This window comes from Ochotona princeps, chromosome 17, assembly GCF_030435755.1.
Source record: "Ochotona princeps isolate mOchPri1 chromosome 17, mOchPri1.hap1, whole genome shotgun sequence".
NCBI classification, from domain to species: Eukaryota; Metazoa; Chordata; class Mammalia; order Lagomorpha; family Ochotonidae; genus Ochotona; species Ochotona princeps.
In genome coordinates this window covers 30,466,778-30,484,740 of record NC_080848.1, presented here as the reverse complement: position 1 = coordinate 30,484,740, position 17,963 = coordinate 30,466,778, and the positions used below count along the sequence as shown (strand labels likewise).

Below are 17,963 nucleotides of genomic sequence, written 5' to 3'. Positions count from 1 at the left end.
GCCCAATGCATTGGGACCCTGCACCCACGTGGGAGACCTGGAGGAGATTCCAGGTTCCCGGCTTCGGATCGGAGCGCATCGGCCCGTTGCAGCTCACTTGGGGAGTGAATCATCGGCCGGAAGATTTTCCTCTCTGTCTCTCCTCCATCTGTATATCTGGCTGTAATAAAATGAATACATCTTTAAAAAAAAAAAACATTTTAAAAGCAGAATGAGAGAGATCTTTTACCTTCTGTTTTATTCCTCAAATGAGCAGAAAGGGCAAGTCTAGACCAGCAAAAGTGAGTAGCAAGAGTCTGAACACTTGGGCCATCATCAGATCAGAAGTGGAGCAGCTGGAACCGAAGCCTGCATGCTGATACGGGATACAGCATCACAAGCAGTGGCTTATCCACTATGCCAAACCCAGCTCCTTTGGGAAGGCATTGCTGTGACTTCATGGCTGAGATAGTTTTGTCAAGTAGGAACAGACCATTCAAGTCAATCCTATTTACATACGTATGTGAGTCAAAATACACCACAAAGAGGTTGAAGCTCCAAGATACTTAAAAATAGACACCTGATAAAGGATTAGTACTTCTAGGGCTACAAATTGGTAAGGACAACCTAGCAGACTAGTGGATAAAAAGATTTAAAAGGAATTTCACTGAAAAGAAAGCTCACATTTTTATAAATTTGCAAAAATATGTTAAATCCATTACTAATTAGAGAAACGTGAAAACCACATGAGATTTGGTATAAATTTAAAAACCATGTCATTATCTTTTACCGATTCTGTAAGTGGAAGTTGCAGTGTTACACTTTAGAAAACAGTTTGTCAATATCTGGTAAAGTTCAACTTAATGCTCTTCAACCTTGTAATTTCATTTCTGGATAATGTATTCTAGAAAGGCTCTTGCTCATGTTAGACATGTATAGTACTGGTTGTAAACATGAACAAGTAAAATAGATCGTTGAATTCTTCTATATCCCTATGGTAGATTTTTGGTAAGCGGTGAAAAATGGATGATCAAGATACACACAAGAAAAGGATGCATCATAAAATACAGTGTTGAGGCAAAACGAAGTTTTCTGTAACAGCAACTAGTATACACAGTAATTCTGGTTCAAACTGCACATACAGTGGTGGTAAATGTGAAGAAAAGCAGGATCAGAAGGATGATTAACACATAATGTGGTTTGGTGGTTCTTCCTGAGAAAGCTCGAGCTGTGCCAAGCTGAAGCCAGGATCCAGGAACTCCATCCGGGTCTCTCACATAGAAAACAAAGACTAAAGCGCTTGACCGTCCATCTGCTGCCTCCAAGGCGTGTGAGCAGGAGGCTGTATCAGAAGCAGCATAGCCAGGGTGGAAGGCAGAAGCATCTCTCTCTCTCTCTCTCTCTCTCTCTCTCTCTCTCTCTCTCACCTTTCCCTCCTGTCTGTGGTCTCCTAGCCTCTTAAATAAACTTAAAAACAAAAAAACAAAAAACAACAGTGTCCAGCCAGCACTGCCCCATGGAATGTGGGCATCTAATGTGGCACAGTATGCATCCCTGAAGATGGCTGCTTAAAATTTAGTAGTTGTGTTGAAGTAACATGTGGATATGTATTTTGTACTGCTGTTACGTATTTTATCCTTTCTGTGTAGATAGTTCACAATTAAAGGTTATAAATGTGGGGGAGGGACGCTTGCTGTTAATTGCTGTGTCTGTCAGTGTCTGTCTCTACTCTGGGTCCATGTGTTCTTCTGATTTCATGTGTTTTTAATCATCCCTACTGCCAGAACGTACATCTACTGTCAGGTTAAAACTGAATGTCGGTGGGGGGAATAGGAATTTATCCAGTATAAACAATTTTTTTTTTTACCGGTTTCCATAGTTATAAAACAGTCTTTATATGGAATTGGCAGCTCTCTAGACAACTTCGGGCCACTGTTTTGAAAAGCATTTTCATTTCAACATGGAAAAAATATGCATAAGTCAATTTCAAATATTTAAAGCAGGTAAAAGCAGAGTTGCCCTTGGCTAATGTGCATTCTAGGAAACTGAAAATGCAGTTTGAACATTACCGTTTTGGCTTACAACTCAGCAAGGAGCTGAAGTGATAATCCTGTAGTTTGTTCATGATTTCTTAAAATTCTGACCCTTGAGAATAATCAAACACAAGCTTTTTATTTGGAAACTTAATTGTGAGGAAAACTGTCTTGTGATTAACTGAAATGAGTGTTAATTTTATCTTCCCATTCTCCCCCGCCCCTTTTTAAGACTTATTCATTTGAAAGGCAAGATTATAGAGCATAAGAGAGAGAGAGACAGAGATCTTCACTTCTTCATTGGTTACAATGGCCAGGGCTGGGCCAGGCTAAATCAAAGAACCTTGCACTCCATCTGTGTCTATAACGTGAGTGGCAGGGGCAACTTGGGCCATTTTCCACTGCCCTCTCAGGTGCGTTAGTGGGTAGCTGGATCTAAATTAGAGCAACTGATGTTGGAACTGGCACGGATACAGAATACTAGTGTCCCAGACAGCTGCTTAATCCATTGGCCCACAACACGAGACCACTTTTATCCCTTCATGTGGCTATCACGATGGTACAGCGAAAGTTTAGACTTCTGTGGCAAAGTTCCATTTTCTTACTTAAAACTGCCTCACCCTTGGAGCCCTTCTGGAAGCTCTGTGAAGACATAACCACCTAGAATCTCCTGCAGACCTTTTCATGAAAAAGTTCTTGATCCATACCCAGGTTTGTCATGCATTGCTTAGCCATTCTTTGGATTTACAGGGAGAATGCTGATTTCGGAGGTAACAGTCACACTTCCCTTAGGCATGATTTCTTGAGCTAGAGCTGTTGTTACAAGGTAGGATAGAATTTTCAGCGAGTCAAACATGGAGCGAATCTCACACTGGGGTAGAGCTTAAAGGCCACCAGTGGAAGGGTATTGACATTTCTTTTTAAGCAGCAGAATCCTTTCTTCTAAGGAAGTCGTTGCAGGAGGCCAAGTGAGGGAGTGTGATGTGAGAGATGTGGAGTTGTCCCCAAGCCCTCGTCTTTAACACCCACCCCGCTGGATTTTTTTTTTAATATAATGAAATTGAGGTTTGGAGAAGTCAAATCATTTGCCCACAGGCACACAGAAGTTGGCAAGAGCTGGGCTTCAAGCCCACATCTTAGATCTAGATTGCGTGACTCCTTGTTCACTGTTCCATTTCATAAACTACACTCTGGTTTCCATCTAAGAAAATTCCTGCTTACTAGTTGACATTAAAAAACAAACAGTACATAAATGTGAACCTTCATACATGGGTGAGGACCAGTTCTTTCTGCTGCTTGCAGGTCACTATGACAAATGTGTATTTGCCCTTCGGGAGGAGAACAAAAGTGATATGAACACCGTACTGAATTACATCTTCTCTCATGCTCAAGTCACCAAGAAGAATCTTCTGGTCACCATGCTTATTGTGAGTACCACTTTCCAGAACCTGGGAGGGTGGTTAACAATTGGCACAAAATGTTCTTTCTGATGGTTGTGGTAGGAGAGAAAGTTACTGATCTAGCATTGTGGATTAACGACGTTTTATGTCTACCTTTGACTTTGATCTGAAGGAACTTTCCAGTTAGGAAAAAAACTATTCTGTCTTGTATGTACGTAATACTGCACAGGAACTCAGGTCGTGACTCTGCTTACAAATGCCTGTTGCTTCCTTATTGCAGTTGTCATCATAACTGTAGCTTTAAAATTTGGTCAAAAGAACCATCATGGCACATCTGTTTAAGTGCATGGAGCGTGCCATATGGGCACCGATTCATGTCCCAGCTGCTCCACTTCTGATCCCATTCCCTGTGAATGTCCTAGGAAAGCAGTGGATGATGACTCAAGTAGTTGGGCTGCTGCTATCCACATGGAAGGCCTGGATGGCGTTCCAGGCTTCTGACTGTGGCTTGGCCCATTTGGGAAGTGAATCAGCAGGTGGAACATCTCTTTTGCTTTCTCTCTCTCTCTCTGTCTCTCTCTCTCTTTACCTCTGGCTTTCAAATAAATAAATACACTTTTTTAATGCAATCTTACGTAGCCAGTGTACTCTTTCACTTTAACTCTTGTTTATTACATAGATTAAAGCAATGACTCATTGTTAGAAAAATTGGTACTACCCCTCCCCACTGCCAAACAAATCTGAATTTATTCTGGATCTTTTTGGTATCTTTTTGTTTACTGACATGAAATCTAAGCTCAGATTATTCAATTGGTCATAGATATGATTTTGTCCCCATTACCCAGGAATCTAAGAGTTAGAAAATGGGAATGAGGGTTGAGACTAATCAGTGTAAGGTAGACCGATGTCCATTTATTAGAGCAGTGGGTAGAATGTTTATGAACTTAGGAGTTTGATATTTTTAAAATTAATTAATTTACTTATTTATTTTGGAAAGTGAGATATAAGGAGACAAGGCGAGACAGGAAGATCTTCTGTGTGCTGGTTCCTTCCCCAAGCAGCCACATGGCTAGAACTGAGCTGATCTGAAGCCAGGAGCCTCTTCTGGGTCTCTCACATGGGTGCAGGGTCGCAAGTCTTTGGGCCATCCTTGACTGCTTTCCCAGACTATAAGCAGGGAGCTGGATGGGAAGCGGGGCTCCACGGGTTAAAAACGGTGCCCATATGGGATCCCGGGGTGTGCAAAGTAAAGACTTGACCCACAAGGGAATCGCACCAGGCCCGTGAACTTACGAGTTTTAAAGATGTTTTGCTCACTTGTAAAAGCTGGATCTGTGGTTGAGTTACTTTATAGAATCTGAAATCAATGGAACTGATCTTAGAGCCTCTTACCCCATGGTTCCGACCAGTTGCCTTGTGTTTTTTTGTTTTTTGTTTTTTGTCTTTGGGGGGACACCTTTTAGTCCTTTCACCTTTTCATTGCTAGAATGTCCTTCTTGTCCTGTAGAAGTGGTGTTGCTGGTACCTTAATTCCATTATTTCTTCTTGGAGGGGAACAAAATCAGAAATCTTTACTGCCATCTTTTATTTCATACTTTCGAATGAAGAGAGCTGTCTACCTTACATCTCTGGTTAACAGTGCCACTCACTTGGTTTGCTGCCTGGCTGGTTAACTCTAACGAATGTAACATTTTCTACAATAGCCACTTTTAAAAATATGTAATTATTTACATAGCATTTAAATAGCATTCCTTGCCTTTGCTATTGCAGAATGGCTAAATGGTGGGAAAATCAGATGATATATTTGAGAGAGGAAAAAGAATCTGTTAACACTATATTATATTTCAACTTCCCCAAGTGATAGGTTTCAGCAAAGAAATGATAGCTTCTGTGACAGCTTGCTAAATTTTTTATCAATCAATAGAGTGAAGAAATGTGTGTGTGTGTGTATATTTAATTTTAATTCAGGCGTTGTTAATGCTTTTTTGGATAAAGCCAGATTTTGCAACAGAAAAGGGTAAAAATCAGGTGCAGAGGAATTCATCCTAGTGGACCCAAAATGGGACAGAATTTGCCTTTATAAGAAGCTAATTATGGAGAGGTTTTCGTCTTATTATGATTACCTTTTTAAGAACTTAACAGTTTTCTGCACTAAAAATAGACCAAAGCCCAGAATCCTTGGAGCAGCCAAAGAGTAATGATCGTCCAAGACTGTCGCTGGGTTTCTTAAATTCTAATTTGTAAGATATAGGGGCTCGGCTCGCTCCTTTTGCGGAGTGATTGTAAGTAACGCTTGCCTTAAGAATCTCATTATTGGAACACGGAGCCATATTTCCTCTGAGAATTCTGGAGTAGCTTTGAGCCGGGGCTGTTCATTTCTCAAGTAATCACGCTGGTGTGATGGAGAGAGAAAATGGCAGCTGTTCGGAGCTCAGGCCTTCAATTTTCTTCAGAGTCCAGTCACTCAAGTGTGTAATTACACGGGGGTGCTGCAGAGGCGTTGGGCCCTGTCAGAGAACTGGTTTGAGGCTTTGCTTTCTGCTCTTGCCAGTCAGGACAGGCAGAAGCCAATGGGACCCTGCCTTGCTGCCGGTCTTCCCTTCCCCGCACCCCCACTCTCCACCCTGGTCATCCTGATTGCTTTTTACCTGCATGGGGCATCCTCAACTTTCTTTCCAGCAGGCTGAGCTCTTCGGAGAAAAGAGCTGTTTCAGAATGTTCAGGTTTGCATGAATAGCAGACAGATTTGTCTTTTTCTTTATTTTGGCTACTTCACATCTGTTTTTCCTTCCTTTCTCCCTCCCTCCCTCCCCCCATTCCTTCCTTTCCTTAAAAAAAAAAAAATTCAGTAAATGTAATAGCATCTGTAGGTTTTCATATCCTCAATTTCTTTTGAAATACCTGATATTTTCTCCACATCTTAGTGATACTGAAATCAAGAAGTGAATTGATACGATTCCACTCAGGGCCAGCTCGCAGTGTAAAAGGCCCAGAAGGCTCTCCTCTCTGAACTCATGTTTCTGAATGCCAGCCGTGCCTCCCTGTCTTTGACGTGGCTGGCTGCCCCTCCTTCCCTCCGTCTGCATTAATGATAACTAGTAAGCATCATGTTAGCCATTTGGATTGCTCTTTATGTCGGTCTCACTGTCTTTGTGGATGTCACCTGACAATGGTGCCATTTTCATTTGCTCAGCCTATGTTCTCTGCTGGTTCCCCATCCTGTGCTCCCCTTGGCACCCCTGACTGATGCTGATGTGCCTAGCATTCCAATCTCTGCCTTCTAGAAGCAGGGGTGTTAATAGTACACTCAGATGCGAGATGGTGATTTCTGGCAGTTTTAACTCTAGCAGGAGGAAACAAGCAAACCAAGTTGTGCTGTCACAGAGCAGACTTTTTTTTTTTTAAAACAAAGCTGAAAGTGTCTGGTAAGAATTGTATTTTTTTTAATGTATTTTTATTTTGATAATCTTACATAGTTGATTAGGGCACAAAGGGTCAAGGGTTACAGGAAAGTGGATAATACCATTGTTTCCACACTCACATAATTATTTTTTCTGTATCTGGGGTCAGGGGAGAAACAAAGGGAGACGCTCCACCCAGCCTCCCACGCATCCCAGGTCCCTGATGTGGGGCATGCTCCAAGGGTCCTGCTCAAGCAGTTTTGATAGTTCAACAGTTCTGTATTGTTGCTAATCTCGCCGTTCCAAGCACGCTGAAATCTCTTCAGAATCCACTGGCTGACATAGTCTCTTCATGGTTGGGGTTCTGAGATCGGCAGTTCAGTTGGAGGGATCTCCAAAGAAGCTTCATCTGAGGTGATCCCAGACCTGAATCTTGAGAACATGGACTTTTCTAGTCAGAGGTGCTTCACCCTCCTGGGAGGCCCTCTGGACTTCCCCGCTGCAGCTTGGCTCAAGGACTTTTGGGTAAACTTCCCTCCTTCCTTCCTTTCTCTCTCTTGCCTCTTCCCTCCCTTCCTTTCTTTTTTTTTTCCCTTCCTTTCTTTTTAAAGAATGCTTGTTTTTATTTGAAAGGCAGAATTAAAGAGAGGTAGAGAGTTAGAACTTACATCTGTTAGTTCATTCTCCCAATGGCCAGAGCTTAGCCAATCTGAAGCAAGGGGCCAGGAATTTCTCCTGGGCCCCCCCTGTGGGTACAGATGCCCATGGACTTGGGCCAGCCTCTTATGTCTTACTAGTCCATAAGCATGGAGGCGGATGGGAAGTGGAGCAGCTGGGACACAAGCCAGCACCCGTATGGGATGCTGGCACTGTAGGCTGAAGCTTAACCTACCATGCCTTGGCACTGGTCCCTCAAATTTCTTCTAATTTTTCACCTTGCCTTAAAAATCCATCAAGTCAAAAACTGAGACTATCAAATGTCCTCTATTTAGAGCAACAGTTGAAAACAAAATCTAGACAGCCAATAGTAAATTTATTTCTTGAGTGCTGGCTAGTCCCCTTCGACTTCAGCTTCCCCACAATGTACTTGCTGGGAGGCAGCTGATGATAGCTCAAATATTTGGGTCCCTACCAGTCACTTTGATAACCTGGGAGGCGTTCTAGACCTGTTTCTGGTCTAGTTCCTCTCCAGCTGTGCATACCTCTGGGGAGTTAACCAGCAAATGGAAGGTCTCTATTTCTCTACCTCCTTCTCTATTTACTCTGCATTTCAAATCATTGTTTTTTCCAGTATCAATATCCTCATAGCTGCCTAGGTAGCAATGTGCATATTCTGTAGCCACCTTGATGCTGAATAGTTGTCCCTCACTGCTTATGTCTGCTTTCCAACCCATGTCATGTGCTACACACAGGCACCTGCTGTAGGCCTTGGTCCCATGCGAGTGATGCTGTGCACCTGAGCCTGTGATTTGGTTTAAGCAAGCAGCATTTCAAATGTGGAACAGACTCCTGCATACTCCATTGGAATGCCTGTTCCAGACCTTGCTACTCTGGGCTTTCCCCCCTTCCCTCAATGTTTGTATTTATTTTAAAGGTAAAATGACAGATCTTGAGGCACTGCTTGAATCCCCAAATGGCCACCATAGTTATCCTGGATCAGGCTGAAGCCAGGAGCCTAGAATTCTATCTTGGGTCTTCCAGGTGAGCAGTAAGGACCCCATGAACTTAGGCCATCATTCACTGCCTTCTCAGCTGTATTAGCATACATTGTGTTGGAAGCGGAGTAGCTGGGACTTGAACCATCACCCTGATATGAGCAGTATTTCCACCTCTACTATGTGCTTTTTATCCAGCTTCCTGTTGGTGTGTCTGGGAGGCAGTAGGTGATGGTCCGAATGTCTGGATTCTTCCCATGCTTGTGGGAGACCTGGATGGAGTTCTTGGTTTCTGGCTTTAGCCTGATAGAGTCCTGACTCTTACAAGTATTTGGGGAGCGAACCATTGGATGGTAGGTCTTTCACTCTTGCTCTCTTTCTGCTTCTGAAATGAATAAGGAAATAAATCTTTCAAAATTGCCTATGAGTGTCTTTCCTTCCTCCGATTAACATGACTGCAGGTATTTTTGTCCAGTGTTTGAAGAAAAGCCTAGTGATCCCAAGTTTCCCCAAAGCAGTAGTATTAGCATCTTCTTGTTAAACCCATCCTGGTCATCTCTGGAATGTCAGAAAGTCCAGATGTGCCTGGAAGAAGTCGGAGTCCATTGCTGGTAGTGGAATTAGGCTCTTGCCTAGCTAAACAGTGGCTGCGATCTTCAGGCATTCTGCACAAGATCACTGAATGGCTCTCTGAGGCATCCTGATGCCTGGGGTGCTAGGATCAAGTGGGACCTTCCAGGGCTCTTCTGTCAGCTGTCATGGTTTTGATCTTTAAAGGTGTTTGTTTTTTGTTTGTTGTTATAATTAAACATATTCTCTCTAGGGAGCTATCATTTAGGACCAGAATTTAAAAAGAGGAAGTAACTGTTGGACTAATCTTAATCGTTCTAGATAGTAATTAACTTTGGCCTACTGATTTGTTTTAGATGATCCAGAATCTCACAGTCACCAAGTTGTTTCTTTGGATGAATCTTTCTCTGTTAGGGAAACACATTTGCTGGTGTGGTCACCTAATGACATCCAGACGTTCAGCAGGGTTAGATGGTGACAGGTGTGCTGCTCAGCTGCTCCCGGCTGCCTCTCTGTAGTATCGACAGCCCTTAGTCTCCCAGTGTATTAGGATTGTGAGAGCTCTAGTGGTTTCTTGCAAGGACCTGAACACCATGTTGTAGATCCAAGGACAAGGGAGGGTTGAGAAAGTTGCTCCACACATAATTTTCTTGTACCAGTCTTTTTCTGAGTTTTAATGATGACAATGAAGAAAATAATATTTGATTGAAGAATTTTCAAGTCAGTATATACTAATGGAAATAGTGTTTTTTCATTCATACTTCACTGGACACTTCACAATGCAAAAAAGGTATGGTTTCTATACTTTATTACAAGGGGCCCTGGAAGATTGTTAGCTTGTGGTCCTGAACTTTTCCTATAAATGCTGTCTTTCCTATCCTGTTTCATCCCATTTCTCTCTTAGTGCAGAGTTGAAATTTTAAAACAATAGATTTTTAAACATTTAAAAATGGTAGTGTTTTGCTTTGTGTTTTAAGTAGGAACTTGATCTGTGGATAAACCAAAGGATAACTTTTTTGTTTCAATTTAGTCTGAAAAAATCAGGTAGATTTCTGTTAAACGGAACACTATGTTTCAGATGGGGAGGTACCTAGTGTTATTTTGCTATGTTGACGATCAGATTTGAGTCTGGCTAAATGTGGAGTAGTTGAGCTGTGGCATTACCCAGTATACCTCATGTTTTTGGATCTTTTGGTGAGTCATTCTGATGTTTGAAATTAGTACCTCTGAAAAGAATATTTATTTTTTATTGGAAAGGCAGATACACAGAGAGGAGAGACAGAGAGGAAGATCTTCCATCTGATGGTTCATTCCCCAAGGGGCCACAACGGCTGGAGCTGAGCCAATCTGAAGCCAGGAGCTCTTCCAGGTCTCCCACATGGGTGCAGGGTCCCAAAGTTTTGGGCCATCCTCGACTGCTTTCCCAGGCCACAGGCAGGGAACTGAATGGAAAGTGGGGCCACCAGGACTAGAACCAGTGCCCATATGGGATCCTGGCGCATTCAAGGCGAGGACTTTAGCCACTACCCTATCGCGCCAGACCCTGTCTCCACTTTCAAAGCAACTTTTTTTTTCTCAATCAGATGAGTGAGTTGCCTACATTAGATGTATGAAAATCATACTTCCACTTTCTTAACTATAAATTCCATCATGAGTGTTAGGATTTTGGAAAGTAGGAACGCACTTCACATTGGTGGACTGGGAAATTCATAGATTGGATTGTTTTCAAAGATAAAATGAAGTTTGAGAATCTTTGTGATTGTAGGTTGCCAAAAGTCACACACCTTTATTTCTATTGCCATGATAAAAAGGCAGTAGATAACATTCCCGAGATAGTGAAGATGCAGTCTGAGATGGAGATTCCTCAAGAAGAGGACAGACATCCAAGAGGAAGAAGATTAAAAAGTGGCAATGGTGTTTTTGAAAAAGTAGAGGGAGGAGCCCAGTGCAATAGCCTCTTGGCTAAATCCTTGCCTTGCATGTTCCAGGATGCCATATGGGTGCCAGTTTGTGTCCCAGGTGCTTTACTTCCCATTCAGATCCCTGTTTGTGGCCTGGGAAAGCAGTCAAGGATGGCCCAAAGCCTTAGCACCCTGCACCTGCGTGGTGGACCTGGAAGGAAGCTCCTGGTTCCTGGCTTCAGACTAGCTCAGCTCCAGCTGTTGTAGTCACTTGAGGGAATGAACTGGTGGATGGAAGTTCTTTTCCTCCTCTCTGTAAATCTGCCTTTCCAAAAAAAAAAATAAATAAATTTAATAAGAATGTAGAGGGAAACAAAAAAAATGGGCCTGCGTTGGACCACAGCGGATTCGTCTGCCCCTTGTGATACGTGCATCACATCAGGTTGAGTCCTGGCTCCTCCACTTCCTATCTAGCTTCCTGATAATGTGTACCCTGCGATGCTGCAGAAAATGTTGGGGTCCTTGCCATCATGGGGGAGGGAACCTGGGTGAAGTTGCAGGTTCCCTACTTTAGCTTGGTATAATAGCTTTGACTGTTGCAGGCTTAAACAGTGGTATCACATTATGATGGGAGTTTTTGTTAATATTTAAAAATTTTTAAAACAGGAAGAATCCCTATATTGAATTAAACCGTAGATTCTATAGTAGGAACTTTTTTTGGGGAAAGATTTATTTTTTTTTTGAAAGCAGATATACAGAGAGGAGGATCTTCCGTTCGATGGTTTACTCCCCAAGCGGCTGCAATGGCTGGAGCTGAGCCAATCCAAAGCCAGGAGCCTCTTCCAGATCTCCCACACGGGTGCAGGGTCCCAAAGCTTTGGGCCGTCCTCAACTACTTTCCCAGGCCACAAGCAGGGACCTGGATGGGAAGCAGGACCGCCGGGATTAGAACCGGCACCCATATGGGATCCTGGCGTGTGCAAGGCGAAGGTTTTAGCCACTACACTATCACGCCGGGCCGGAACTTGTTTTTGCTTCACTATAATCCAGCTAAGTCTTCACCATGTTTTAGTATCTAAAGGAATGATTCTTAGTATACAAAGAGAATAAATGATTTTGGGTACAGAATTGCCAGAATATGAGATTGAGTTTTTAGTTAGTGTGTATTTATAAGTGAATAATTTGTTCTTGTGTTATTTTCTATCCTCCTAGGATACTGAACATTTGGTTTGTATAATGAAAACCACCAGGGAGGTTCTTTTTTTGCTTGTTTTGCCTTCTTTCCAACAGTAGTAGAGGGAACAAAAAGAGTTTAACTTCTGTATTAAAGCTTCTTGAAGCTTTGAGACCTCATTTGTTCTTTTTTCTTTTTTTTTTTTTTTCTTAAATTTTCATTTTTCTTTATTTGGGAGAAAGAGTGGGCAAGAGGGAGGGAAAAATTTAAAAAAACAAACCAATGTGCTGGTTCACTGCTCAAATTTTTGTAAGGGTCACAACTGGGATGGGTCAAAATTAGAAATGGGAAGTCAGCTGAGGTCTCCCATGTGGCTGGACGGAATCTAGCTACTCTCACTGCATTAGCCGTGCATTAGCAGGAAGATGGGGTCAGGGGTCAGAGGTAAGTATGGAACTCAGGTATCCAGTATGGTTCATGGATGTCTTAACCACTAGGCCTAACATCTGCCCCATTGTTTGATAATTCTTACTCAGAATCCCTTTGAATCCTTCCAGTGATTTCTTCTGAATGTTAAAAGTACAGGGTTAATTTATTAAGAAATACAGAGTTTTTTTTTTTTTTTTTTAAGATTTATTATTATTGGAAAGCCGGATATACACAGAGGAGGAGAGACAGAGAGGAAGATCCTCCATCCGATGTTTCACTCCCCAAGTGAGCCGCAATGGGCCGATGCGCGCCTATCCGATGCCGGGAACCTGGAACCTCTTCCGGGTCTCCCACGTGGGTGCAGGGTCCCAAAGCCTTGGGCTGTCCTCGACTGCTTTCCCAGGCCACAAGCAGGGAGCTGGATGGGAAGTGGAGCTGCCGGGACCAGAACAGGCGCCCATATGGGATCCCGGGGTGTTCAAGGCGAGGATTTTAGCTGCTAGGTCACGCCGCTGGGCCCACAAAGAGTTTTTAATCAGAATGATTTGGGTTGCTCCTCCTTAGCTGCCACTTGCTCTGGGTCATCTTTTATGAAGTTTGCATTTTGTTAAAAAATGTGCATTTTGTTAAAAATGAAGAATACAGCTGTTTTGACTTTGTTTTCATTCCATGTCCCCATTTCGAAGTCCTGTGCACTGTAGTTTTAATGTAGATGTGTATGTTCTTTTTCACATGAACCACTAGGATCAGCTGTGTGGCCGGGATCCTACGCTCACTGATGAGCTGCTAAATATCCTCACTGAGCTAACTCAACTCAGTAAGACCACCAATGCCAAAGTGGCACTTCGAGCCCGCCAGGTAAGGACATTTGTGGATTATCTTGAAGGAGGGATTAAGCTGGTCTAGACACATTGACCTTTCCCTGAGTCAAATTGTAAGGCCCATGCAATTGTATGCATGCATAACATTGCCTTTAAAGCAGATGTTTTCATGTGGAATACTTTTAAATACTTTTAAAAAGGGAGGAAATGGTTAGTGTTGAGTCCCTGCCATTTTCTTTCCTCCCCAGTTACCCTGTGATGGTAAACCAAGTCAGGAGGAGGAACAGCAACTGAAGCAGGAAAATAGACTCACTATTTCTTACCAGAGGGAGCTTGGAAGCAGCTGAAAACTTTTCAGTTTAGAAGAAATAATCAAATGCGGAAAGCAGAAAGATAATAAAAGGAGTCTTAGGTCCTAGAGAAGTCCCGTTAGTTTCACTCTGTAGATTTCATTTCCATTCCAAAAGGTTTCAGCGGGGGAGTGGTGAGTTGGTGCTCCCTTTGTGTGTCATCGGTACACGGGCATCCACGAGGAAGCAGCATTTGAAGCTGTTCAGTGACCTTCTGCCTTCTCTAGAATTGTATCCATGTCACTGAATACTCAGTTATTGAACCTCTCAGTGACCTGCTGAGGGTATTCAGCTCCTACCATGTCCCAGTTTGTTTGTTTGTGACACTACTTTCACTCACATACCTTGGCGTTACTTCCTGTCGCCTCTCCCTGTCCTCCATGCTGAGTACCTGGGGCCATCAAAGCAGCTTCTCCTAGTCTGGCTGTCAGAGTTGGGAGAGGCTAGCCAGGCTCTGCGTCCTCCTTCCTTCCCCACAGCTGCTCCCTGCCAGGCCTGATTCCCAATTAACAGCTAGCCGTGCAGTCCCCAGGACTAGCAGCTTTGCAATGGGAAATCAGATGCACTGATGGAACTTGATTGAGGCTGTTTGTTCTCCCTTCCCCCAACCCCCTTGGGAAATTGCCCACGACGCAAATCATGATGAGAGCCAACTGAGATTTCGTATTTGGTGGCATTGGCTTTATGTTACAGGACCTAGAAGTTGTTTTACTTAGTCTCTGTTTTATCTTTGATGCTTGCACTTAAAGATTTATATTTATTGCTCTTGTATCAGAGCTGCCTAATAGGAGCCTAGAATAATCACTCCCTCAGGAACTGATGCCTCTGCTTTTGCTCTCGCTCTAGGTTCTTATTGCCTCCCATTTGCCATCCTATGAGCTTCGCCATAACCAAGTAGAGTCTATCTTCTTATCGGCTATTGACATGTATGGACACCAGTTTTGCATTGAGAATCTTCAGGTATATACATAGACCTCTTTTCTGCCACTCTGCCCTCCTATCTCCTTTACTCCCAGGCATAGTTTAATTAAGTAATCAACCAGTTTTGATTTTGTTCATGTAATGAAGTTTAATGCCATTCATTTCTAAAATGATTTATATTTATGAATATTTTTGCATAAAACTGCTGTTTGTTGTGGTTTAGTTAAAAGATCACATAGGTGTGCCTCCGCAGAAGTGTCTGAGGTGCCTCTGCCTGGAATGTGATGTAGGCTGGATGTAAGAGGCAGAACTTACAAATAATGTCTGGTGTTTGAATCAGGTGTAGTATGGATAGTTGTTACTCTTTGGAAGACAAAGCTTTTTTTAAAGTATCACTTAATGTTCAATTTAATGTTTCTTAAGCTTTGTAAAGAGTAACTTTTGTAAGAATTTTGACTAATTTTTCTACTGATGGGAAGAACCTTGATGGTTATTATTAAACATCTTCTTTATACCTAGGAACAAGGATACTGTTATGTCTGGCTAAGGGACTTTTCAGACTTCTTGTAAGATTTCCTCCTGGGCTGCAAGGGGAAGAAGAATATTAATTCATGGTTAAAATTAAGGGTTTCAACAGGGTTCAAATTTAGAGGTTATTATGGCATAGTACTGAGAAAGTAGAAAGTATAGATATCACTAAAAAATTAGTGATAGTTATAATTTAGGTTTAATATGTATAGTTAATGGACTGTTGTTGCAAGACACCAAGAAGTTTGCATGTGTTAACTTATAGTGCTCATTAGAGCCCTGTGAGGACAGGTGCTGTTTTTTGTTGTTGTTCTGTAGCTGGAAATGGCATTCGTAGTGAGTTCTTAGGCTTTTCTAAATATTCAGACGCTGAACAGTATCCACTGAGATGGTTTCTCTCTTGGCTGTAATTGATTTTTTTTTTCACTAGTGAAATGAAGAGCTTTTATTTTTTTTTTCAAAAATAGAATTGATGCAGACTTGGCTGTAATTGATTAAGCCTGTCTCTGTACCTTCCAGAAACTCATCCTGTCTGAAACATCTATCTTCGATGTCCTGCCAAACTTCTTCTATCACAGCAACCAGGTGGTGAGGATGGCAGCTCTGGAGGTGAGTGTTCCTGTGGTTGCAACATGACCTTCTCCTCTGCCACCAGCTGAATTGTGTTTGGCCATCATGTCCATTCTTTGGCTTTGGCCAGAAGTTTAGTTCTTCAGGGTAGTGGTCAGTACTTTGCCCAGAAGTGCTTTGAGCAACGTTAATCATCAGCTTTTGGGTGCCTGTCACAGGGACGTAACTGCCAGCATGTTTCAGTGGTCCCTACTTCATAAGTGTCTGACTTCAATGAATTAGGAGCCCCTGTAACATGATAAGTGAATGAAAACACATATGAAACATTACAGTTTTGTGATTTGGGCCATCTTAAAAATGGTTTTCATTGTATTTTGAATTGTGAGGCAACTCATAGGAAAGGAAGTAATAGCATTTCATGAACTATTAAGGTGCTTTGCTTTTTTTTTTGTTGTTTGTTTTCTTCCATTTAATCCTACAATTACTGTATGAACATGAAGAAAATGAGATTCTGAGAGGTGAAGTGACTTGTCAAAAATCACATCGATAATAATAAGAGGAGTTTGTATTTGAACTTCCTTCTGATTCCACAGACTATCATGGTTCTACCACAGTGCACACTACACTTGAGGCATCAAATTGTGGGTCCTGAATCTTGTTGTAAATGTGCCTACTGGATGTTCTGAGTTTGTAGGTGATTTTATAAAATAGAAGATTATCATGTATTGTCAACTTTTTAAGGTTCCTTCTTGTTGATTTATAATCTTTGGGTAGCATGTGATGTATCCTACTCAGTATATACAAGATTTCACTTCGTGTGAATGAAAGTTTATGTGTGCCGAGTGTTGCCCGTAGAAGCAGACTACTTTTGGTATAATGTATTAGCTCTGTTAATTAAGCCTTGTTAATGTATACAGAATCTTGGGACCTCTTTTGCAGCACCAACCGCCACCCTCCACCATCAGATAACTTTTCGAGGTGAACTTTTTCACAGACTAGCTATTCTTCGTTTCTTGAGTTTTATTTATTGAGGATTTCTTTTTAACCCAGGTGTATGTTCGAAGGGCTTATATTGCCTATGAACTTAACAGTGTACAACACCGCCAACTTAAGGACAACACCTGTGTGGTGGAATTCCAGTTCATGCTGCCCACATCTCATCCAAACAGGTGAGTTTGAACTGCTGTGTGTGCTTGAGCAGACCAGAGGAGAGTGAAGGGGAGTTATGTGTCTGAGAAGTTTATGTTTTGTTAAGTAGACATATAGAATGTGAAATGGACAATTTGATTTTTCAAAATAAAATCAAAATTTAAACCCTGTGAAGCTAAGATATCATGTAATCAAGATGAGATTTAGCATTTTTTTTTTACTCACTCTCGCCTATATTATGTTACTGAGGAAAACAATTCTTTTCTCTCCCTTCTCTCTCTCTCGCTCTCCACCTCTGCTTCTATCCCTCTGTTCCTCCTTGTCTCCCTCTTTTTTAGTTAGCACGTTTTAGTTGGCAGGTTTTTAATTTGATGGAACTCTGGCAGAAAAATCGTCTTTTTAATCATTTTAAGTTAGCCATTGGAATCTCTCCCCCCCCCAAAAAAAAGCAGCAAAATAAAAAACAGTGAGTAGAATGCTTTGTTTTCCTTTATGTCTGCTACCCACTGAGGTTACATCTACTGCAGCTTCATTATGTCCCTAAAATCAGACGTGTGAATTTAGCAGTTCAGATGCAGTATTATAAAGTCATGCTTCAGAATTTGGGTTCTCAAATCTAATTATTTAATGACCCATTCTAATTTTATTTTGCTTTCCTTCGTAAGTTCTTTAAAAAATAAAATGTTGGCTTTAAAATAAAAATCTTTATCTTACATACTCATTTTTTAAAAAATGAAAAAAAAGCATTGACAATCTCAGAATTCCACCTACATCCTGTATTCTCATTCTTTTTAGTTGTACCACAGGAAATATAAATATCACTGCCCCTCTGCATTTCTTCTTTACGGCCTCTGGTCCTTCACTTGGTATTACAAAGGACTGTGTCTTTGGGGATCCTTAGATTCAGACACCAGGAGTGGTTTTCTTGTGAATTGCTGCTTCCCACAAAGCAATAGAAACCTTTTCTGGAAACAAAAGAAGTCTGTGCTGAGCGTTTTGGCCACTGGATGCCACTGTTGATCCAGCAGAGGTTGGCAAATGAGCAGCAACATCTTCAGAAAAAGTACCTTTCTTCTTTGTCT

The 17,963-nt window shown here is 41.9% G+C and overlaps 1 protein-coding gene across 1 annotated transcript in view; it reads left to right on the top strand.

Moving 5' to 3' along the window:
• Positions 1-17,963, top strand: part of ACACA (acetyl-CoA carboxylase alpha) — a 236,484-nt gene that overhangs the window by 89,496 nt on the left and 129,025 nt on the right. Inside the window, exons 25-29 of the mRNA XM_058675532.1 lie at positions 3,315-3,439; positions 13,287-13,400; positions 14,560-14,673; positions 15,682-15,771; positions 16,783-16,901. Of these exons, the coding sequence (XP_058531515.1) occupies positions 3,315-3,439; positions 13,287-13,400; positions 14,560-14,673; positions 15,682-15,771; positions 16,783-16,901 (562 nt within the window). The remainder of the gene's footprint in view (positions 1-3,314; positions 3,440-13,286; positions 13,401-14,559; positions 14,674-15,681; positions 15,772-16,782; positions 16,902-17,963) is intronic.